General features: G+C 62.4%; 4 protein-coding genes across 13 annotated transcripts; 3 read left to right on the top strand and 1 right to left on the bottom strand.

The window, feature by feature from the left end:
* The first annotated feature begins 1,202 nt into the window (after positions 1-1,202).
* On the top strand, positions 1,203-4,330 carry PTGDS (prostaglandin D2 synthase). The gene is made up of 7 exons (XM_043917475.1): positions 1,203-1,463; positions 2,186-2,325; positions 2,433-2,509; positions 2,868-2,984; positions 3,127-3,228; positions 3,805-3,830; positions 4,180-4,330. Exons 1-6 carry the CDS (start codon positions 1,350-1,352, stop codon positions 3,828-3,830), a joined length of 576 nt encoding a protein of 191 aa, XP_043773410.1. The 5' UTR covers positions 1,203-1,349; the 3' UTR covers positions 4,180-4,330.
* A 100-nt stretch (positions 4,331-4,430) lies between these two features.
* On the top strand, positions 4,431-7,832 carry LCNL1 (lipocalin like 1). 3 transcript variants are annotated; one of them, XM_043917472.1, is made up of 6 exons: positions 4,478-5,674; positions 5,981-6,120; positions 6,664-6,737; positions 6,858-6,968; positions 7,210-7,311; positions 7,542-7,832. In XM_043917472.1, the coding sequence occupies exons 1-6, from the start codon at positions 5,576-5,578 to the stop codon at positions 7,565-7,567; spliced, it is 552 nt and encodes a 183-aa protein (XP_043773407.1). In that variant the 5' UTR covers positions 4,478-5,575; the 3' UTR covers positions 7,568-7,832. The 3 variants fall into 3 exon arrangements, with proteins under 3 accessions (XP_043773408.1, XP_043773407.1, XP_043773406.1); XM_043917473.1 differs by having other exon boundaries at positions 4,431-4,716; positions 6,664-6,968; XM_043917471.1 differs by having other exon boundaries at positions 6,664-6,968.
* An 8,526-nt stretch (positions 7,833-16,358) lies between these two features.
* PAXX (PAXX non-homologous end joining factor) lies at positions 16,359-18,396 on the top strand. Of its 8 annotated transcripts, none has more exons than XM_043916268.1 (7): positions 16,360-16,998; positions 17,079-17,139; positions 17,365-17,414; positions 17,494-17,684; positions 17,737-17,839; positions 18,010-18,094; positions 18,196-18,396. In XM_043916268.1, the coding sequence occupies exons 1-7, from the start codon at positions 16,874-16,876 to the stop codon at positions 18,229-18,231; spliced, it is 651 nt and encodes a 216-aa protein (XP_043772203.1). In that variant the 5' UTR covers positions 16,360-16,873; the 3' UTR covers positions 18,232-18,396. The 8 variants fall into 8 exon arrangements, with proteins under 8 accessions (XP_043772204.1, XP_043772203.1, XP_043772206.1 ...); XM_043916271.1 differs by having other exon boundaries at positions 16,361-16,998; positions 18,192-18,396; XM_043916272.1 differs by having other exon boundaries at positions 16,365-16,998; positions 17,765-17,839.
* A 144-nt stretch (positions 18,397-18,540) lies between these two features.
* CLIC3 (chloride intracellular channel 3) lies at positions 18,541-20,874 on the bottom strand. Its single transcript, XM_043916274.1, has 6 exons — positions 20,750-20,874; positions 19,930-20,039; positions 19,732-19,857; positions 19,507-19,613; positions 19,256-19,431; positions 18,541-19,174 (listed from the first exon to the last, which is right to left on the bottom strand). The coding sequence occupies exons 1-6, from the start codon at positions 20,783-20,785 to the stop codon at positions 19,016-19,018; spliced, it is 714 nt and encodes a 237-aa protein (XP_043772209.1). The 5' UTR covers positions 20,786-20,874; the 3' UTR covers positions 18,541-19,015.
* Positions 20,875-22,713: the final 1,839 nt, after the last annotated feature.

The raw sequence follows: 22,713 nt of genomic DNA, 5'->3' as shown, positions 1-22,713 counted from the left end.
AGGGGTCTGGCCGGGCCCAGGAAGCCAGGGGACCGAGGTGCAGGCACCCTGCCCTCATTAGGACCCCTGTGGGCCTGGGGCCCGCCGCCCTGCCCCTGCAAGGTGGGTGGCAGGGCCCACGCTGGCTCCATTCAGGGAGCTGGCCCAGTCCACGCCTCCCCTTCCGCGCGGTTTCCGGACAGCCCTGGGTCCGGTCCAAAGCCAGAGGCCGGGCTGCCAAGTACCCAGCTTCCAGGCGGATGGTGCCAAGCACCGGGCAGGGGCTGCACCCCGCGGTGGGCTGGGCCCTGGCGGAGGGGGGCCAGCTCCGTGCCCCCCGCCACAGCCGTGTCCCCCCCGTGTCTGCACCACGCTCGGGACCTCCTTCCCCAGCCTCACCTCCCCAGCCCCCACCCCAAGTACGCGCACACACCCACTCCCTGCTGCTGAGAGCTGCTGACCCCACTCGGTCCTGTGCTGAGGCCCCGGCTAGTCTGGGGCGGCCTTGGTCAGGACCAGAGGGACAGGGGACACTTGCCCGATTTGAACAGGGCCCAGGACCTCAGAGACAGCTCGTCAACCCAGGGAGGCAGCCCTCTCTGCAGGGCGGGGGAACCTCACGTCCTCTGGCCCTTGGGAGGCACCAGCTGGCACCCCAGGTGATAGGACAGGCTGGGTGGGGCCTTTGCAGATGTGCAGGTGTGGAGGTGTGAAGATGTGCAGGTGCCAGGAATGGACCTCTGCCCAAGGCCAGAGGGTCCTAGGCGGGGAAGGACGCCCCGGGGGCTCCCAGCCAGACCCCGCCAGCTGGCTCTGGGGACGCTGTGTCGCACACCAGGCCCTCGGGCTCCACTTGGGGGAGCTTTGGCTTCCTTCCTTTGGCTCAAGTTTCCCATCACCCCCTGGCCTGCTGGGCCTTCCGGGACGAAACTCAGGCGGTGCACACAGGGCCTCGTGTCGCCTCCCAGGGTTACCAGGCCCGGACACAGAACAATGGTGGGGCTTGTGAGGGGAGTCAAGTGACCAGAGACCCCAGAGGCAGGGCAGCACCAAGGCCCTTGCCCCTGCCCCCAACCAGGCTGCTGGGCTGGGCCTTCCGAGGCTGGAGGAGGGGCCCGCCGTGCGGGGCCTCTGCCCCCCAGCTGGGCCGGGGGGCAGGCGCAGGCCGTCCCAGTCGGTGCCTCTTACATAAGCAGCCCTGTGGGGGTGAGGCCGCCACTGCCCTGTCCTCCCCCCGCGTCACGAGCCTGCAGTGGGCTGTCCTTGGGCCTGGGTGGAGGCCAAGCCAGGCCCATAAATAGGGGTCTCCGGGTGGCCTCCCTGCCTCCCGCCTGTCTCTCTGCCTGTGCCGCCAGCCCAGTCCTGGGAGAATGGCCACTCCGAACAAGCTGTGGATGGGGCTGCTCCTGCTGGGGGTCCTGGGGGTCCTGCAGACCCCAGCCCCCGCCCAGGCCGCCCTGCAGCCCAACTTCCAAGAGGACAAGGTGAGGGCTCCCTGCCTGGCGCAGAGACAGGACGGTACCCGTGGGGAGTGGGGTGCTCTCCCTGGGAAGGGGGAGCAGAAGAGAAGGAGGGCTGGCCCGTCGGAAGAAGGCTGACCGGGAGAGGCCTCCCCAGGCGATTCACCGACGGGCAGGGACGCGCCTGTGAGCGGGAGCGCGCGCTCGTCAGACCCGCGGGCCACCTGCGCGCCCGCCACCCCTAACCCAACACGGTTAGCCCAACGAGCTCACGACGCCCAGGGAAAATAGGCACACCTTCCACACCTGGGCCGGGGACACACCTCCGTGCGCGAGCGCGCAGATGACGGAGGAGGTCGGGGTGGCGCCAGGAATGGCGTCAGAACCGAGTGCGCCCCGGTGCGCGCCCCCTCCCCCGCGTGAACACGCGCGCAGGAGCCTGCGGGGATTCTGCGGGAGCACGTTGGAGCGGGTCTTCCAACCCCGCGCCCCGCGCCTCGCGCCCCGCATCCGACCCCGCTAGGGACGGCCCGGCGCCCTCTACCGCCGGCCCCGGGCAGGCGGGAGCGGGACCCCGCGGGGGGGCGGGGCCGGGGTGAGCGGGCGGGGCCGCGCCGGAGCAGGGGGGAAGGGGGGAAGGGGGGGAGGGGTGGGCCGGAGGGCGGGGGACGCAGCCAGGCGGGCCGCCCACCTCCGGCGGGTCCTGGAGGGTCCCGGCCGACCGGAGTGGGGTCCTGTCGCCGCAGTTCCTGGGGCTCTGGTTCACCTCGGGCCTCGCCTCCAACTCGAGCTGGTTCCTGGAGAAGAAGAAGGTGCTGTCCATGTGCAAGTCTGTGGTGGGCCCCGCGGCGGACGGTGGCCTCAACCTCACCTCTACCTTCCTCAGGTGGGCGGCGGGGCGGGCATCTGGGGCCCAGATGCTCCCGGCGCAGGGTCGCAGTCTGGGGACACCCCCAACGCCTGACCCCTGACCCCAGGATGACCTGCCCACAGGAAAGACCAGTGTGAGACCCGGACCTTACTGCTGCGCCCCGCCGGCCCCCCAGGCTGCTACAGCTACACCAGCCCTCGTGAGTGCGGCCAGGAGCAACACTTGCTGGCTGGCCACACCCCGCCCGGCAGTACAGGGGAGAGTGGGGGGGTGGCCGCCCCACCAGGGTCAGCCTGGGTTTGCCCAGCACCCCCCCATGAAGGGCTCTCTCTCCAGCTGTCTGTGCCCCGCGCTCCCCTCACTCCTCCGGCAGCTCTGCACCCCAGGACCCCTGCCCTCCTTGCCCCTGCCTGGGGATGACCTCCCCCGGCCATCTTTCCTCCTCCCCGGAGGGGTGTGGCTGCGGGGGTTTGTGGCGGTCCCATGCACCCCTGATTTTCTGAGCCCTTCTGGTTTGGGGACACTGGGCCCCGCGGGGCTGTCTCCCGGGTTTCCAGACTGGAGCAGCACCCACGAGGTATCGGTGGTGGAGACGGACTACGAGACCTACGCCCTGCTCTCCACCGAGAGTGTCCGAGGCCCGGGCCAGGACTTCCACATGGCCACGCTGTACAGTACGTGCCCCATGCCGCGCCCACCGCCCGGCCTGGGGCTCCACCCGTGGGGGCGTCTGGGGGCGCCCTGGCCTTAGGAGCAGGGGCAGAGCGGGGATGCTGCAGACCAACGGAGACTGAAGGCTTCTCCTCCCTGCCCCAGGCCGCACCCAGACCCCCAGAGCTGAGGTCAAGGAAAAGTTCACCACCTTCGCCAAGAGCCTGGGCTTCACAGAGGAAGGCATTGTGTTCCTGCCGAAGACTGGTGAGCGTGCTAATCTGACGGGAGGGGATTAAGGTCAGGTTAGAGGCAGACAGACCGTCTCCTGATCCCTGATCCGGGGGAGGCCGAGGGGTGGAGTCCGTCCGGCCAGACTGCCCACTGACCGGGGCACGGCCTCCGGAGCGGGGGCAGTCTGTCCTCACACCGTGACCTTGGCCTGCAGCCCCCGGGCCTGGCCCAGCAAGCCGCTCCTCCTCCGGATTCACCACGCGCCCACCGTGTGCCAGGCCCCTGGTGTGCCCCCGGGATGCGAAGGTCCCCAGCCTGGGAGGGGGCAGGGCAGGCCCTAGAAACAGAGCCTGTGGACGGGCATCCGCTTCGGGGCTCAGCGGGCTCCCTGAAGCGCCCACGGCCTCCCTGCCAAGGCAGCCCGCACTGGGCCCGGCGGGGACTGGATCTTCCTCTTGGAGGGGCAGACAGAGCCTGGGGGAGGGGCGGGAGTGATGGGGGTGATAGTCAGCAGTTTAGGGGTCACGAGATGCTCTCCACGGCCGTATTGGGGGTGGGAGGGGGTGGGTCTGGGGCACTGACCGCAGGCCTGGGCTTCTTTCTTGGCAGACAAGTGCATGGAGGAGCACACATAGGTGAGTGGGGGGCTGGGGGCCACCTTCACCCAGCAGGCCCCCCTCACTCGTTCATTCAGCATGCGCTCACCAACAGCCTCCCATCTGCCACGAGGGCTGGCCCCCGGCCGACGAGGGCTGCTTCACGGAGGGGCCTCCGCTGGGGTTCAGCAAGGTCACTGGGAGAGGGCAGAGCGGGCGGCCGGGACAGGACTGGGGTGGGACGACCAGGGGACGGCGGGGAGGCCGGCGCCCTCTGCTGAGAGGCCTCGGTGGACGGGCCCTTGCGACCTGAGACTGAGGGGCCGGGGTCCTGGGGTGGGGGGGGTGCGTGGCCGGCCCCACCCACAGGTCCCACTCTCTTGCCCAGGTGAGCCCGGCTCTCAGGACCTGGCCCTCCTGCCTGCTCGGCCGTTTCCTGCAACACCCGAGACCCCCGCCCGAGACCCCAGCCCCTTTGCCATCCCCACCCCCCCTCAGCCTTTATCCCGGCTCTGAGAATAAACTCCGGAAGCAAATCAGCTCCTGGTTCACGACTGTCTGTCCTGCAGTTGGGCTTGGCTCTAGCCAGCTCTCCAGGGACCTGACTGCCCCCCACTTTGCTTTGGGCCTGGGTGTCCCTTCACTCTCTGTGAAATCTGCAGCTCTGCGGGACGCCCCAAGGGGGCGGGCAGGGGCGCACTAGCTCAGCCCCTGAAGGCGTGGGAGAGGCGGCTGGCCGGAAGCCTGGACAGCCCAGGGAAGCTGTGTCCCCAACCACTCCACGCAGCCGGATCTCACCCACTGCAGCGCCTCCGGCCACCCCCTCAAGGCGCAGCTACAGCCGGCCAGCTCTGGGCAGGTGCCCACAGCCTGCCCCCACCCGGCCAGAAGAGGCCGAGGCCCAGGGCAGCTCTGAAGGAATGGGGTTAGCGTCCTCAGACTGGGCAGAGAGAAGGGTTTGAGGGCACAGAGAGGAAGGAGGCTGGAGTGTCCATGCACCCTAGACAGGACTGACCGAGTGGGCTGGAGACGGCCACTCCCCCATCTCCTGGGGCCGCCTGAGAGCCCCCAGCCCCCAGCCTCTGGCCTGGGCCTCAAGGGCACAGCCCTGCCCACTCGCCGGCCTCTGGCACCCGAGCTAACCCAGAGCCTCGTGCAAGGTCTCCCTCCCAGCCCGCCCTTCACCTCCTGCTGTCCCCCAGGTCCTCCGCCCGCTTGACCGTTCTCGGGCCCTGTCCTGGGCCCTCCTGGCTCACAAGGTGTTGCCCACAGCAACCTGCCCACCAGGCCCTGTCCAGGCACCCAGGTTGTGAGGGTCAGAGGTGAGGGTGAGCTTTTGGAATGGCTTCCCGAGGCTCTGCCTGAGCCCAGGGCTGGAGGCCACATCCCACAGGGCCTGCCAGGCCTTCCCCTCCCCTTGCCCTGGGGCATCTGGCCCCCTCCCCAGGAAGGATGGGCGGGGTCTGGTGGGGGCCGCTGGGCCAGGGTGCTCCAGGGAGCAACCCGATCAGAGCCTATCACAGTGGGGTCTGTCCCAGGTGGGCAGGCCAGCGCCCCAGGGAGCAACCCGATCAGAGCCTAGCACAGTGGGGCCTGTCCCAGGCGGGCAGGCCAGTGCCCCAGGGAGCAACCCGATCAGAGCCTATCACAGTGGGGTCTGTCCCAGGTGGGTAGGCTGGCGCCCCAGGGCGTCTCAGGGGCATAAAGGCACGGTGGGAGAGGCCACCCCAACCCTCCTGTCCTGCTCCCGAGACCCGTGCCGTCGACGAGAGCCACCTTCCAGAATGCTGCAGATGCTGCTGATCAGCGGGACACTCGCCCTGCTCACTGCAGCCCCAGGCCCGGCCCAGGTCCCCATCCAGGCCGACTTCGATGCCAGCCAGGTGTGCACGGACATGCCCAGGCTGGCAGCCTCTCTCTGATTGTGTTCTACGAGACAGGCCAGAGGGCTGGGGGAACCCAGCCCAGCCCCCACTCTGGTTCAAGCTCAGCTCAAGGTGACTGTCTGCCCAGCTGACTTGGTGGGGGGGGCCTCTGCAGAGGACAGTAGGCCCCTCAGCCCCAAGCCTGACTTCTGTCCCCACCACTTGCCGGGCCACCAGCCAGATGAGTTGCAGCTGCCCCCCAAGTTTGGGTCAGGCTTGACGTGGCAGCCGGGGCTGCCCCCAGCTCACCCTGTCCCCCTGCAGTTCCAGGGCCCCTGGTATGTGGTTGGGGCGGTATCGGACGACCAGGGCTTCCTGGATGCCAAGGACAACATGAAGATGCCCGTGGTCTTGGTGACCTCCTTGGCCAACGGCGACCTGGGCATCAAGTTTGGGTTTCCCACGTAAGTGATCCCAGGAGTCCCACCTTGGACTGGCCTTAGGTCCAGCCAGCATGCGGTCAGGTGGGAGCCAGGAGGAGGCAGGGGTATGCTCGACCCATCAGGGTTCAGAGCCAGGCCCCATCCGTGCTAGGCTGCAGGGCCAGGGAAACAGCAGCCCCGCCCACCTGCTTGTCAGAGGGGCCCCACCTGAGGGCGTGGGGGAGCTGTGTCCGTGTGTGTGTGTGTGTGCACGCATGCAGGTGTGCTGGTGTCTGGAGGGGAGACGGGGAGACCCCACAGGCCCCGCGTCCCCTGGCTGCGTCCCTTTGCCCCGGGGTGTCTCCTCTCCTGTAAGTGAATCATAAAGCACCTGTGTGATCAAGCGTTGCTCTGATGGGAGACAGGTGGCCCTGGGGCAGGCTGGATATCTCCCCCTACGTGGGGCAGTTGGCAGCAAAGTGGCAGCCGTTTTTGTCGCGGTCAGGCAGTTTGTCTTCAGGACGCCCACTGGGGCTGGGCGGTGGGCAGGGGCTGCAGCTCAGGCCGCTGGGGTCCCCTTCCCAGGCCCGATGGCGGGTGCCAAGAGACGGACAGCACCTTCACCAAGGGGGCCGTGGACGGGCAGTTCAGCAATGCGGGTGAGGCCAGCGCGTTGGGGGGCGGGGCCGGGCGGCGGGGCCGGCTCGCGGGACCGTGGGGACAGGCAGGGGGCGTCCGGGCCGGCGCCCAGCTCAGCAGGCTCCCGCCCCCTCCCCCAGCTATGGCCCAGACCGACATCAGGGTGGCTTTCACTGACTACAAGCACTTCGCCGTGATGTACTTCGAGACCCAGAAGGGGGGCGTAAAGAACGTCTGGCTGCAGCTCTACGGTGGGTGACGGGTGGTGGGAGACCCGCCCGCCTGAAGGGCCGCGCTCGCACCACCCGGGCCCCATCCGGCCTTCCTCTGGGGTCACGTGGGAGGTCTGCCCTGCAGCGTCCCCCCGTGCCTCCCCAGCGAGCCCTGGCTGGGAGGCAGGTGGAACCAGCATCTCCCAGCGCCTCCCTGGGCCCCTCCCCAGCCCCGCCTCCCCCGCCCACGCCCGCTCTGCTCACGGTGCCCTGCCCTCAGCCCGGGCCCCGGAGCTGTTTCCTGAAGGCGCCCAGAGGATGCAGCAGCTGGCGCCGCAGCTGGGCCTGAACCCCAGCCAGGGAGTCCTGCTGCCCAAGTCGGGTGAGCTCCATCTCCAGGCCGCCCAGCGCTGCACCGGCAGGGGGACCCCCGACCCAGGCTGGGGTGTGGGGGGTGCGGGAGGCCCCGAGGCCCGCTCCTCCGGCGCTGGACGCACAACAGGAGCGCCAGAGGAGGGAGGAGGGGGTCACAGGCGGGAGAGGGGCTTGGCCCCTCGGGGGAGGTGGGGAGGGGGCGCCGGGCGTTTCCTCAGGACCCGCTCTCTTCCACAGACCAGTGCGCGGAGGTCCTGGCTTAGATGAGCGCCGCCGGCCTGGACCACAGCCGCCCAGCGCCCGGCAGACCCAGGAGGCCCCACCCATCCTGGAGTCCCCGCCCACCCTGGGACCCACGCCCACCCTGGGGCAGGGCGGGGCGGGCGAGGCGCGAGCCCCACCCCAGCGGGGCCCCAGCGCAGGAGCTGGAGCCGGGCGGTGGTCCCGGCGCCCGCGGCCCAGCCCTTGTCGAGGAGCGGCTGCCTCTCCACCCAGCCCCCAGCACAATAAAGAGTCTCCTTAAGCCGGCGCGGCGCCTTTCTTGGACGTAGGGGCAGAGGGCCCGGTTGGGCCGCGGCGGGGGCGCCCCGCGAGAGGGGCCGCCTGAGAGGAACAGTGTGCGGCTCGGGTTCCATCCCCACCGGGGAGCGCTCCGCAGCTGGTTCCCGGGCCCTGAAGGGACAGGGCAGGACACTTGCCCGGCAACCCTGCCCACCGCCTAGGCAGACGTTAGGCCCGAGGGAGGCGGCTCCTCTGGTGGCCGGACAAGGAGTCTCAGTGGCTTCCTTGAGTCCCCCTCGGACCCCAGGCGCCAGGTCAGGGGTGCAGACCTGCAGCCACCTGAGAATGTGACCCCCGACCCACGCCGGTTACACACCTGGGCTCCTCGGTCCCCGGGTCCCCCCCACCACAGCCCAGGGGTCCCCCACCACAGCCTGGGGTGTCCCCCACACCACAGCCCTGGGGGTCCCTCACACCGCGTCCCCCACACCACAGCCCGGGGGTCCCCCACACCACAGCCCTCGGGGTCCCCCCCACCGGGTCCCCCCCACCACAGCCCTGGGGGTCCCCCACACCACAGCCCTCGGGGTCCCCCCCACCGGGTCCCCCCCACCACAGCCCTGGGGGTCCCCCACACCACAGCCCCAGGGTCCCCCACACCACAGCCCTGGGGGTCCCCCACACCGCGTCCCCCACACCACAGCCCTGGGGGTCACCCACACCACAGCCCCAGGGTCCCCCCCACCACAGCCCTCGGGGCCCCCCCACTGCGTCCCCCCACCACAGCCCTTGGGGTCTCCCCCACTGGGTCCCCCCCACCACAGCCCTGGGGGTCCCCCACACCACAGCCCGGGGGTCCCCCCCACCGGGTCCCCCCTACCACAGCCCGGGGGTCCCCCCCACCACAGCCCTGGGGGTGCGTGCACTGGATCCATCCCAGCCTGCCCTCTGGCACCCTTCTCCCTGACCCCTGCCCACAGATCTCTGTCCTGCCATTGTGTTGATGAGGGAAACAGTGCTGTCCTTTCACGGCTGGCCCTGAATCGTCTCAGGGTAAAATGGCATGGTATCTGTGATGTAACTCGTTCAGAAAACAATCGCGCAAGATGTAAACATGTCGAAAGTGGACCGTGGTCCCGGTGACAGCTCGCTATGCCACTGTTTCCGCTCTTCAGCTGGTTAGATGTTCTTCAGTGGAAACACAGCCCCGTCCTACCAGACTAGCGTTCTCCCTCTGGGCCCTTCCGGGCAGCGCGGTCACTGGGAGGAAGAGCCCCCACGTCCCAGGGGCCCCAGACAGCCCCTCACCCCTGCACACCTCGAGCCCCACCGGTGCCGCTGCTGCCCGGCTGACCTGCCAGACTCTGGCCCGCTGTGGGCACCACAGGGCGGGACCTGTTCCGTCTCCCCCTGCCCCCAGCCTGACACCCATCCGCAGAGGCGGGCAGTAGGTGGGAAGGCCAGAGAGCCAGCCCCTCCCACCCAAGATGCCAGCTGCCCACAGGACAGGCGTCTGCAGAGGGGCCAGCGATGAACCAGTGGATCTATTCAGCGTGCTTTCCGCCAGCTCCCTTGGTCGAGACGCACAGCTTGTGGGATCTTAGCTGCCCAGCCAGGGAGCACACCCAGGGCCCCGGCGGTGAAAGCGCTAAGTCCTAGACGCTGGGCCGCCAGGGAATTCGCAGCTGATCGGCTGATTCGTTGGTTGACATTTGGCTTCCACACAGACCGATAGAAGATGGCGTGGAAATCGCGTAAGAGCGGGGTTCACCGTGGGGCGGGCGGGGGCCGCCTCTCCAGCAGGCTCTCGGCCCCTACTCTCCCCGCTCACTGTCCCCTCCAGGGTCCCCGGGAAGGGTCTGGCGTGAGGAGATGCAGTCTGCCCTCACGGCCCCTGGCGCCTGCCGATGGGCCCAGTCCTGCACGCCCGGCTCTGGCCACAAGGGGGCAGCCTTCAGCCAGCTGCCCAGCCGCGTCCCAAGGCTGCACGGTGACAGCGCGCCACTCCTCGGCTCACAGCCGCCCGCGGGTCCCCTCTCAGAGAGTAAAGGCCAAGGACCTTAGGTGGCCAGCAAGGGCCCCTCCGCTGACCGCACCGGTATTGCCAAGAGCCAGGTCATTGGGAAAATGTTCCACGCCTAAGCGCTCAGGGGCCTTCAGTTTCAGCCTCTAACCAGCCTGTCCAATGTCCTCCCAACCCCCAGCACCGGGCTCCTAGGAATCACTAGGGCTCCTCCCAAATCTCCTCTCTATTTTTGGCCACCCCACATGGCATGTCCGCCCACCGGGGAGCCAGCCCATGCCCCCTGCATTGGAAGCATGGAGTTCTAACCACTGGACTGCCGGCGGAGTCCCCCAACCCTCTCGCTCTCTATTTTTTTTTTCCTTAAACTGTGTCTTTTCTTTCTTTGCAGCTCTGCTTGTTAATCAGCTCAGATTGGTTATTGATGATTTACATTGACAATAGGAATAGAAAAGTTTTATTTGAGCTAAACTGAGGACTGTAGAGCAGGGGACCCAGCTTGAAGAAGAAGCACTGAATTGTGCTCCCCAGGCTGCAAAATGGGGAGGGATGTGTATACAGGCAAAAACTGCAAAGATACGTAAATTGTCAGGAATTAGGATTGAAGCTGACAGGGAGGGAGAGTGTTGGGAGAGCAAGATCATTTGGGGTCCGAAATACATAGTTACAAGGAGAGACCGTGAGACCATAATGTCGCAGGTGGTGGTGACTAGCAAAGAACAGTTGGTGATGACCTTGAGTCTGATACAGTTTAAAAAATTCAAGTTCCCAGTGAGGCAGGATCCCACATCCACAATGGCCATCCGGCTCCAATGTGGATGCCTGAACCAGTTTTATATCTTGTCAGAACAACAAACACCAAACATAACAGGGATACATTTTCTCAAGGTTTGAAGACAGATTAGCAGGTTCACAGCAGGTCAGCATGACCTCGGTGTCTGGGAAGGGAATCTCATCTTTGAAGGAATATAGTGTCGTCACTGGGGAGGAGGGGGCAGGAGGTGGCGTTTATCCCTGTATTCAGAGTGGACATTCTAAACATTCAGGTAATGCATTTTCCCCTTCCTCCTCATTTTGTAATGGTTAAAGCAGATGCACAGTTAATGTTTGACAGGCTGCTCTAATTAGCATAAAGTTTAAGTCAAATTATGTGTAATCCAGAATCACTCCCCCATGCCTTAATTCCTACATCAACTATGTCTCCCCAGAGTGCTTGTTTAATTCTCCCCGGGTCGAGCGTGCTCTTGCTGCATCCACTGTCCTAAGACACTGACTTCAGATGGAGATTTCTGAGCGCTCCCTCCGACCCGTTCTTGTTACTTGAGTGTGACCTGAAGAGATCTCCAATATGTGCATGCTCCCTTTCCCAAGGGACACAATATCCAAGAAAGTTCCTCCCTGGCATCAAGGGGAAAAAGTTGCTGTATCTGGGGAAAAAAAAAAAAACCTGCCGATTGATCAGCAATGCTTTCAGAGAAACATCTTCAAAGGAGGAAATGTAAAGATTAATAAATAGAAACCATATTTCAAATGGAGTCAGGAGGTTCCATATTAAGAAGAAGTGGCAAGAATACACAGAAGAACTGTACAAAAAAAGGTCTTAATGACCCAGATAACCACAATGTGTGATCACTCACCTAGAGTCAGATATCCTTGAATGTGAAGTCAAGTGGGCCTGAGGAAGCATCACTACAAACAAAGCTAGTGGAGGTGATGGAATTCCAGCTGAGCTATTTCAAATCCTGAAAGATGATGCTGTGAAAGTGCTACACTCAATATGCCAGCAAATTTGGAAAACTCAGCAGTGGCCACAGGACTGGAAAAGGGCAGTTTTCATTCCAATCCCAAAGAAAGGCAATGCCAAAGAATGTTCAAGCTACCGCACAATTGCACTCATTTCACATGCTAGCAAAGTAATGCTCAAAATCCTTCAAGCTAGACTTCAAAAGTATGTGAACCAAGAACTTCCAGATGTACAAGCTGGATTTAGAAAAGGCAGAGGAACCAGAGATCAGATAGCCAACATCCTTGGGATCATAGAAAAGGCAAGAGAATTCCAGAAAAGCATCTACTTCTGCTTCATTGACTACACTAAAGCCTTTTACTGTGGAATCACAACAAACTGGAAAATTCTTTAAGAGGTGGCAATACCAGACCATTCCCTGCCTCTTGAGAAACCAGTATTCAGGTCAAGAAGCAACAGTTAGAATGGGCATGGAATAATGGACTGAGTCAAAATTAGGAAAGGAGTACATCAAAGCTGTATATTGTCTTATTTAACTTATATGCAGAGTACATCATGCGAAATGCCAGGCTAGATGAAACTCAAGCTAGAATCAAGATTGCTAGGAGAAACATCAATAACATCAGATATGCAAATGACACCATCCCAGTGGTAGAAAGCAAAGAGGAATTAGAGATCCTCTCGATGAAGGTTAAAGAGGAGAGTGGAAAAGCTGGCTTAAAACACCAACATTCAAAAAATTATACGTCCGGCCCCCTCAGTTCAGTCCACTTCAGTTGCTCAGTCGTGTTTGATTCTTTGTGACCCCATGGACTGCAGCATGCCAGGCTGCCCTGTCCATCAACAACAACTGCAGCTTGCTCAAACTCATGTCCATTGAGTTGGCGATGCCATCCAACCATCTCATCCTCTGTCATCCCCTTCTCCTCCTGCTTTCAATCTTGCCCAGCATCAGAGTCTTTTCTAATGAGTCAGTTCTTCAAACCAGGTGGCCAAAGTATTGGAGTTTCAGCTTCAACATCAATCCTTCCAATGAACACTCAGAACTGATTTTCTTTAGGATGGACTGGTTGGATCTCCTTGCAGTCCAAGGGACTCTCAAGAGTCTTCTCCAACACCACAGTTCAAAAGCATCAATTCTTGGGCACTCAGCTTTCTTTATGGTCCAACTCTCACATCCGTACACGGCTACTGGAAAAACTGAAGCTTTAACTAGACGAAACTTTGTCGGCAAAGTAATGTCTCTGCTTTTTAATATGCTATCTAGGTTGGTCATAGCTTTTCTTCCAAGCAGCAAGCATCTTTTAATTTCACGGCTGTAGTCACCATCTGCAGTGATTTTGGAGCCCAAGAAAATAAAGTCTGTCACTGTTTCCACTGTTTCCCCATCTATTTGCCATGCAGTGATGGGACCAGATGCCATGATCTTAGTTTTCTGAATGTTGAGTTTTAAGTCAACTTTTTCACTCTCTTCTTTCACTTTCGTCAGGAGGCTCTTTAGTTCTTCACTTTCTGCCATAAGGTTGGTGTCATCTGCATATCTGAGGTTATTGATATTTCTTCCAGCAATCTTGATTCCAGCTTGTGCTTCTTCCAGCCCAGCGTTTCTCATGATGTACTCTGCATATAAGTTAAATAAGCAGGGTGACAACATACAGCCTTGATGTACTCCTTTCCCAATCTGGAATCAGTCCGTTGTTCCATGTCCAGTTCTAACTGTTGCTTCCTGACCTGCATACAGGTTTCTCAGGAGGCAGGTCAGGTGGTCTGGTATTCCCATCTCTTTAAGAATTGTCCACAGTTTGTTGCAATCTACACAGTCAAAGGTTTTGGCGTGATCAATAAAGCAGAAGTAGATGGTTTTCTGGAATTCTCTTGCTTTTTCTATGATCCAATGGATGTTGGCAATTTGATCTCTGGTTCCTCTGCCTTTTCTAAAACCAGCTTGTACATCTGGAAGTTCACGGTTCACGTATTGCTGAAGCCTGGCTTGGAGAATTTTGAGCATTACTTTACTAGCATGTGAGATGAGTGCAATTGTGCGGTAGTTTGAGCATTCTTTGGGATTGCCTTTCTTTGGGATTGGAATGAAAACTGCCCTTTTCCAGTCCTGTGGCCACTGCTGAGTTTTCCAAATTTGCTGGCATATTGAGTGTAGCACTTTCACAGCATCACCTTTCAGGATTTGAAATAGCTCAGCTGGAATTCCATCACCTCCACTAGCTTTATTCATAATGATGCTTTCTAAGGCCCACCATGGTCCCATCACTTCATGGCAAATAGTTGGGGAAAAAGTGGAAAATAGTGACAGATTTTCTTTTCTTGGTCTCCAAAATCACTGTGGACAGTGACTGCAGTCATGAAATTAAAACATGCTTGCTCCTTGGAAGAAACAGTATGACCAACCTAGACAGTGTATTAAAAAGCAAAGATATGACTTTGCCAACAAAGGTTCATCTAGTCAAAGCTATGGTTTTTCCAGTAGTCATATATGGATGTGAGAGTTGAACAATAAAGAAGGCTGAGTGCCAAAGAATTGATGCTCCCGAACTGTGGTGTTGAAGAAGACTGTTGAGGGTCCCTTGGATACCAAGGAGACCAAACCAGTCAATCCTGAAGGAAATTAACCCTGAATATTCACTGGAAGGTTTATTGAAGCTGAAGCTTCAGTATGTTGGCCACCTGAAGTGAAGAACCAACTCACTGGAAAAGACCTGATGCTAGGAAAAATTGAAGGCAAAAGGAGAAAGGGGCAGCAGAGGAGTCAATGGTTAGATACCATCACTGTCTCAGTTCAATGGACACAAGTCTGAACAAACTCCAGGAGATAGTAGAGGACAGAGGAGCCTGATGTGTCGCCGTCCATGGAGCTGCAAAGAGGTGGACACGACTTAGTGACTGGATGACAAGGGGCTGGTGATGCCACACTCACACCTCCCGGCCTGATCATCTAGAGGAGAGTCTTGCAAGCACAGCAGCTTTCAGACAAACAGTCATGTCAGACAAACAGTCTGACAAACAGTCATGTCAGGAACTCAACGAACCTGGAGAGGCCCCATCAGACAAACAGTCATGTCAGGAACTCAATGAACCTGGAGAGGCCCCAGGTCTCCTCCAATCCTGCCCTGCCCCAATCATCTTGGGAAGGGCTTTTCTACCCTCCTGAAATGCAGGGGTCATCCGTGATCCATCCCCTCCTCCCTGCTACCTCTCTCCAACTCCACTCTGAGCCCCTGGCCCCGCCTGCATCAGTTCTGCCCTAGGAACTCAGCAGCCCTCTGCTAGTCTCCCTGCCCCCCTCGCCTTCATCCCTGCAGCCCTTGATGCTCCCGCCTCATGACATTCAACATGGGCTTTATACACAAAAATCAGAAGTGCCACCTCCATCCCACCCCTGCTTAAACCCGCCAACAGCTCCCACTCTGCATTCATTCATTTGTATAAAATATCTCTTTCAGTCATTAGAAAAGACCCTGATGCTGGGAAAGATTGAGGGCAGGAGGAGAAGGGGACAACAGAGGATGAGATGGTTGGATGACATCATAACTCGTTGTACATGAGTTTGAGCAAACCCCGGGAGATAGAGAAGGCGTGCTGTGGTCCATGGGGTCACAAAGAGTCCAACATGACTTAGCAACTGAACAATAAAAATGTGCCAGCCACCGTTTAAACACTGAGAATACAGTGGCGAATGACAGGGACAGAAAGTCCTGCCTTTGTGAACCTCAAGTTGAAAATGGGCAAGAAAGAGAATAAATAATCATATTAGTAACCTCCTGCTGAAAGATTACCCCCAACACTGAGTGGCTTAAAGCAGCATGTACTGTCTCCCTGTTTCCGAGGGTCAAGAAGCTGGCCTCGGGTGCTCTCTGCCCTCTGGTGGGGCCGTGTTCCCATCAGAAGGCTCTGCTGGGAGAGGGTCGGTGTCCGGGCTTCCTCGCTGCTTGCTGGCCAGGCCTTGGTCCTTTGCCACCAGGCTCCTCGTGCCGTGTGAGCAATTCCAGAGGAAGAAAGAAGTGACAGTCCATCACTTCTGCCACATTCTATTGGCTATCTGCGAGGGACTCCATCCAGCACAGGCTCAGGGGAGGGGTACCCAAAGGTGCAAACCTAGGAGGCACTCGGTTGGGGACCATCTTAGAGGCTGCTGTCATTGCACGTAAATCAGAGGTACTTTGTATAGTGACAAGCTGGAAAACAAGTAAATACAGAGGAGAGAGGACGTGAGATGTGGGGCAGGGTGTTGAAATCGGGTGTAAAACAAGAGAAGGCCTCACCAGTAAGGGACCTTTGTGTAAAGACCTGAAGGGAATGGGTCTGGGGAGGGGTGCCAGGCAGAGACAACAGCGTGTGCAGAGGTCCCAAGGCAGGAGCCTGGCGGGGGTGGGGTAAGGGTTGTGAAAAAGGATGCAGCAGCCAGGGGGGCAGGCTTGGCTGCAAGTGTGATTGAAATCCATCAGCGCAGCTTACAAACCCACCTGCCAGCCACCCTCCGCATGCCTCGTCCTGTCACCCTGGCCCCACAAAGCCCTGGGCAGAGCTGATCTGTGCCCACAGCAGGGCGTCTGCAGAGGCCGCCCCCTTTCCTGGCGCGCTCCGTCCCTCTCTCCTTCCAGGTCACAGCTGAGGACACTGGGCACGACCTGAGGACTTCATGCTTCATTGTCCCTCCTGTGGGCGCTCCCCAGCTCCAGGAGATCAGAGACCTGCCTACCGGTCAAGGTGAGCTCCGGGCCGGGACACCACCAAGGAAGGGGCGCTGGCTAAACATGGCGGAGCGAATGGACGAGGGGCGGGAGGCTGGCGCGGGTTACCACACTTTATTCTCTTTCGTATTTTGACTTGTTCCAGCTGACACTGGAAGCGGGGTGCGGAGGCCAGGGGGCGGCCGCAGGGACCATCGAGCGGGCACAAAGCTATCTGAGGCCAAAGGGTGGGCGGCCAAGCCTGCGCCCGCTCAGGGCTTGCGCCAAGGGGGGAACTCCGGACTCAGCGGGGGCTGGGGGCGCACAGAGGGAAGGTCCAAAGAGGCCCCCAAGTGTGCGCGGGGGGCCGAGCCCCGGACGGTGACCAGGCTCGGCGAGCTCAGCCCGGGAGCCGGAGCCGGGCACGTAGCCCCGCCCCACGGCGCAGGCTCCGCCCCGGGCTAAGCCCTGTCCCAGCCCGCCGCGCTCCGGAAGCCTTTTGCCCGCGCAGGCGCCCCAGGTACCGAGGCGCCCCCAGATCGGCAGGCGCCCGGGGTCAACAGGCGCCGCGGGTCCGGGGCCCTGCCCGCCGGATCCCTCCGCCCGCCTAGGCGCCATGGTGCCGCCGCCGCGGTGGCCGCCGCTCTGCACGCTGCCGCCGGGCCCCGGACCCCCGCGCTTCGTGTGCTACTGCGAGGGGGAGGGCGGCGGGCCCGGGGAACACGGCGGCTTCAACCTCTGGTGAGTAGCGGGTCCCGCGGGGCGGCGAGGGGCGCGGGCGGTTGGGCGGGCGGCCGGGTCTGACTGCCTCTGCTCCGCAGTGTGACGGACGCCGCGGAACTCTGGAGCACCTGCTTCACGCCGGACCGCCTGGCTGCCCTGGTGGGTAACGGGGCTCCTGGGCGGCTGGGAGCCCCCCGGACCACACACCTGCAGCGCGGACCGCCTGTGGGCTCGCAGGGGGCGGCCTGGGATTCCCCGGAAGCACCTGGGCACCCTTCCTATGGCCCTGCAGCTGTCCCGGAAGGCTCTGGTCGGGCAGATTGGGGGTGTGCCCAGAGGCTGTAGGATCTCAGGCCCCTGATGACCAGCCCTTTTGCCCTGTAGAAAGCCCGTTTTGGCCTCAGTGCGACTGAAGACATTGCCCTCCGATTCAGGTGAGTCTCTGAGCAGAGAGGCAGGGTGGGTGGGGAGCAGTGGATGTGGCCACGGTACTCAGCCCCCCTCCTTCCCCAGGGCAGCCTGCGAGCGGCAAGCTGTGACTCTCACCCTGCAGGAGGACAGAGCGTCCCTGACCCTTTCAGGGGGACCCTCGGCGCTGGAACTTGACCTGTCTAAGGTGCCGGGCCCAGAGGCAGCCTCCAGGTTGCAGGCACTGACGCTGGACCTGGCGGAGCGTGTGTGCAGCTTGGAGCAGCGGCTGGCAGGTAGGTGGGGGTGGGCACCCCCTGCCTGGGCTCACTAGGGTCCCCCGGCCAGGCCTGCATTCCTGCTTTCCACCCCCCAGCTGCTGCAGCAGAGGAGATGGCCACCAGCCCCAGAAAGAGCGCCTGGCAGGCGGGGCCTCATCTCTTCTTACCAGGTAAGGCCTGTCACTTGTGACTTGGGTTGAGGCCGCGCTGACTCTGCTGGGACTCGGTTCCCCCAGAACAAGCCTCAAGCTTCAGAGAGAGGATCTGTCCTTGTGGAGAGGGGCTCGTGGGCCTGGGATCTTGCTGGACTCAGCCCCCCGCCGTCATCCTGTTTCCCCAGACCCAGATCCTCAGAGAGGTGGCCCTGGACCTGGGGTCAAGAGGCGGTGTCCAGGGGAGTCTCTCATCAACCCAGGCTTCAAGAGGTGCTCCCCCGCCCCCCGCCCCTCCCGTGCCCAGGGTCCAGCGTGGACCCCGCCCGCCCCTCCACACCCTGCAGCGTCATCCCCTCTTCTCTCCCAGTAAGAAGCCAGCAGGTGGTGTAGACTTTGATGACCCCTGAAGGCACCGCGGAAAGTGTGACGTCAGGACTGTGCCTCTGAGGGGAGGGCAGGGGCGGCCCCTGGGACCTCCCGCCCGCACCTGCCCAGCCGGCTGCCAGGCTTGAACAAGGCCACTCCTCCAGCCCCTCCCCCGTCAAATAAACATCTTCATCTGGAGACAGTCACCAGGTCGTGGCCAGGCACTGGCTCCCAGGCCCGCGGGCCAGGCATGGGGCCGTGTCAGGTCTGTGGTTTCTGGTGAGACTGCCCGGCTCTCGTCTCGCCCTGCCCACCTGTCCCTGCCTGGCACACCCAGGAGCCCAGCTGGCTGTGCAAGGTGGGGTGGGGCTCTGAGAGGCTAGAAATCTTGTTCCCGCCCCAGCGGGCACATGCCTCAGTGATGCAGACCCCACACGATGGCCAGGGAGTGGGGGGTGGCCTGCCTGCACCTGGGCAGAGCTGAGGAATGTGGGGCCCACCCTCTGGCCCGGAGTTGCCCAGATGAGGCTTGGCTCCACACCCTCCCTAGCCGTCCTGCGGCCCCACCCTGGCCTGACTGGTTTGGGAGCCCAATCCAGTCCCGCCTTCCCCGAGGAGTAGGGCGATGGACCGCACCCCGCCCACGGGCTTCTCTGCTGATCCTTGTGGGCTGTTGTCTGGAGCTGAGCGTCCTACGGTGGGCGTTTGGGAGTGGCAGAAACTGAGGGGCCTCTGATCCCTCCGATGCCCCTTTGCGCTCACTGGGGCAGAGGTGCCTTTATGGGGCTGCGGACGAGTGGGCAGGTGGTGGGGGCGGCGGGGGCGCTAGCGGGGGCGCACGACGGGCCGGTACGCCGCCAGGATCTCAGCGCTGTGTGGACACGTGTACTTGAACTCCTTCTCCTGCAGGGCGCAGTCCAGGTAGCGGTGGACGCCGCGCAGCTCAGCGGGGATGGGAGCCTGGCGGAAGTGCGCGCACACCGTCTGTAGGCAGGCGAGGGGCGCCGTCAGGGTCTCCTGGAGAGTCTGCCCGCCCGGCCCCGCCCCGCCCCGCCCGGTGCTCACGTTCACGACGTGCAGCTTGGGCAGCAGGCCGCAGTCGGCCAGCGTGAGCTGATCGCCGTCCAGAAAGCGGCGGCGGGACTCGCGCAGCTGCGGCTCTCGCCCCAGCTCGTGCTCCAGGGGCGCGCGCAGGTAGCTGTCCAACTTGGTGAGGGCGCGCAGCAGCTGCTGGTACAGGGCTGAGGGCGAGGGGCCTGGTGAGGACCGGCCAGGGCGCCTCGCCCACCACCCTCGCCGCGCCTCCAGATCCTCACCGTCGTCCTGCGCGGGCACCGGGTTCTTGATGAAGGCGGAGAACTTGTGAAAGACGTCGTTGCCCGCCGCGGCAGACTCCCTGTATCTGGGCGCCAAGCTGGGAAATCTGGAGCGGGAGGGGGCTCGGGTCAGAGCGCGCTGCACCTTCCCGGCCCGCTCTGCCCTTCCTGGGCTCTGCCCCGGGGGTGGCCTGTCTGCGGGCCCCTCTGCCACCCAGCCCTCACTCTGGGGGGCCCAGCGTCTCCTCCAGAAACTCCTCGATCTGCAGCGTGTCGGTTTTGGCGTCGCCGTCACAAAGCAGGATGGGCAGCTGGGAGCCCGGAGCGAAATCCTTCAGCACCTCTGGGGACCTGTGGGCACGAGGCAGGGCGGGAGGTGGCTGGCAGAGGAGTGCGAGGCCAGGGACTCGGGGCAGGGCTCACCTGCGGGTGTCCACCGTGGTGAGTGTGAAGGGCACGCCCTTGAGAAGCAGGATCATGAAGAGCCGCTGACAAGAGGGGCAGTGGCCCACGCTCTCGCCGTCCTCGCTGGCCTGGGGTGGGGGACACGGGGCTGCCAGGGCAGGCGGCACACCCAGGAGTCCTGCGGGCTCCCGCTGCCCAGAGGCCAGAGCAAGCCCAGGGCTCCAGCTCTCTCAGGCACAGCCTCGACAAGTGGCTGGTGAGGGCCCTTGACTTGGTCCCTGGGAGGAGGGGTCTGCGGAGCTGCCAAGGGCCCGGAGGCTGGGCAGGGCGCCAGGATGAAGGGTGTGGGGGTGGGACCCTGGCTCTGGGGCCTGGCCCCTTGACCCTTCAGAGCCTGGGCAGAGGCCAGGCCCCTGGGCACCAGGCCCTGCAGGCTGGTCACAAGGGTGGGTCGGGCCGATGGAGCTATTTTCTGAGTGATTCATCCCGTTGGGCACCTTGCTGCCCGGGGCTCCAAGGGTGGGAGGAGGCCAGGACCTGGAAGTCCCTTCGCAGGGATCACAGATCTGGGCACTGAGTGGGCTGCCTGGCACAGCCCCTAAGGGGCTTTTTTCCCAGGAGAATGGGGCCACCACAGCCCTTTTGGGGATGGCGCTCTCTCCCTTCTAATGCACCGCCCGCGCCCCCCCCCACCCAGTTACACAGCCTCCAAGAGACAGCCTGAGCCCACCGCCTCAGAGGACGCTGCTGCAGACCCCTGCCTCAGCCTGCCCCAGAAAGTAGAGCCCCACAGAGCACTCCTCCCCGGGACCGCCCCCCAGCCCAGGCAGCTTGGTACCTTGACGAACAGCTGGAGCTTGCCGGTCTCAGCCATGGTGGGGGCCGCGGCAGCAGGGCCTGGGCGGGCCCGGGAGCCCTCTTTAACGTTCTCCGAGCGCCCCGCCCTCCGCAGCCCCGGCCCGCCCAGTGGAGTCACCTCAGCCGGGACAGGCTGCCAGGCTCCTGCGGGGCGGGCACGAGGGTGCTCAGACCGGACCACAGCCCCCAGGGGTCCCGGGGGAGGGAAGGGGGGCAGAGTGATGGAGGCAGAGGCAGTGGACTGGGCGGGGGCAGCTCCGGGTCAGGGTCAGCCCCGCCGGGAACCCCACCGCCCTCCGTCCAGTGGACGCCCCGAAGGCCAGGGAGCGGGGGAGTTGGGAAGAGCCTGGCCACAGCCTCCGTTTCCCCGCCTGCCGACCAGGGCGCCGCAAGAGTGGGAAGCCATTTGGAAGGGATGCCCGCTTCCCACCTGTGAGCTGTCCCCGGGGCGCGCCCACCCCACGCCCCTGCCCCCACTGTGCGGTCGGGGTGTGTTTCTCCCGGTCCTTAACCTTTGAAAGGAAGCGCTTTTGGTGTTAGAAGCCCCAAGTTTCTGACCCTTGGGAACGGCCCTCCCCCCGGACTGGAAGAGGCGGGGGCTTGGCCGCCCCCAGGTGCGCGTGCACCTGCCCGGTAGAGGCCGCTCGCAGCGCCCCCCGCCCGGGCCGGGCCTGGGGGCAGGGCCTCGGGGAGGGCTGTGGAGGCGCCGCGCCGCCTGGTGGCCACCATGGGGTCTGCACGCGCCTTCCTCCAGGCCCAGGGCCCCGCCCCGCCTGGACCCAGCCTGACAGCCCCTCTACGGACCCAGCACTGGTCAGGGCCCCGGGCACGGGCCCCGCCACGAGCCGGGCTGACCTGGACGTACTGTGGCCTCGGGGCCTGGGCCTCGGACCCATATGCCGCCACCGTGGGCAGCTCTGCAACCGCTGGTAGGGGGTCACCAGCTGGCTTCCTGCTTTGTCACACAACCCATCCTGGAGGAGGCCTGGGCCCTCCACACCTGGACCTGCTCACCAGATGGCCTGTGTGTAAAAACACCCTCACACGTCCGTTAGGAAAATGGTGCAATGAACAGGTGGCTCAGAATAAAGGAAATAAAACACCCAACAGAACACATGAGGGTTTCATTGCACACTTATTTCAAGAACAAATCAGAACAAGATAGATAATGGTTTGTGGTTCAACGGACAGAAATGTGGCAACCATATTCTTGGCAAGGATGTGGGGAAACGCACTCCTGGGGCTGCCCCTGGTAGACAGCAGTGCCTCTGGGACGGCCCGTAAGTACACGAAGGATGAATCAATGGTCTGCAGTCCCCCGGGGCTGGGAGCCTGGTGCATCCACTGACAAGGACAGAGGGCAGGTCCCACTAGCCTGAGGTTTCCTGGTATTACTGCTGCCCACTCTGAATTCACATGTTCGGGTCCTCCCCCCAGCCCCCACCCTCAGAATGTGACTGTATTTGGAGATGAGGGTGATCAAGATGAGGTCATGGCAATAGGCGTTAGCCCCGTATGACCACGTCCCCATAAAAAGGGCAGATGTGGACACCTTCACACATGCAGATGGAGAACCCCGTGTAGAGCTGGAGGCAGAGAACCAGGCGATGTTCCTACTGGACACCGGAGACGGCCACAAGACCCCCAGCAGCTGGGAGAACAGGGAGCTCTTGCCACCCATGGCCTCAGGAGGATCCAACCTGCCAGCACCTCGATCTTGAATTTCTGGCCCCAGATGGTGAGAGAGTAGGTGTCTGGTGTTTAAGCTGCTTGGTCGTGGTACTCTGTTAGGGTGGCCCTAGCAAACCAGGCCAAGAGGGAGAGAGAAACCCAACAAACTGAAAATACCATGCGTTCATACCTGTGACTCTGAGCCTACGCGTGTATCCTGCAGAATGACCTCTGACACTAGAAACACAGACAGGCCATCTGTGCTTTCTATCC

The sequence above is a fragment of the Cervus elaphus genome, chromosome 11 (assembly GCF_910594005.1).
Source record: "Cervus elaphus chromosome 11, mCerEla1.1, whole genome shotgun sequence".
NCBI classification, from domain to species: Eukaryota; Metazoa; Chordata; class Mammalia; order Artiodactyla; family Cervidae; genus Cervus; species Cervus elaphus.
The sequence above is the reverse complement of the archived record's forward strand: the minus strand, read 5'-3'. Positions and strand labels throughout refer to the sequence as shown.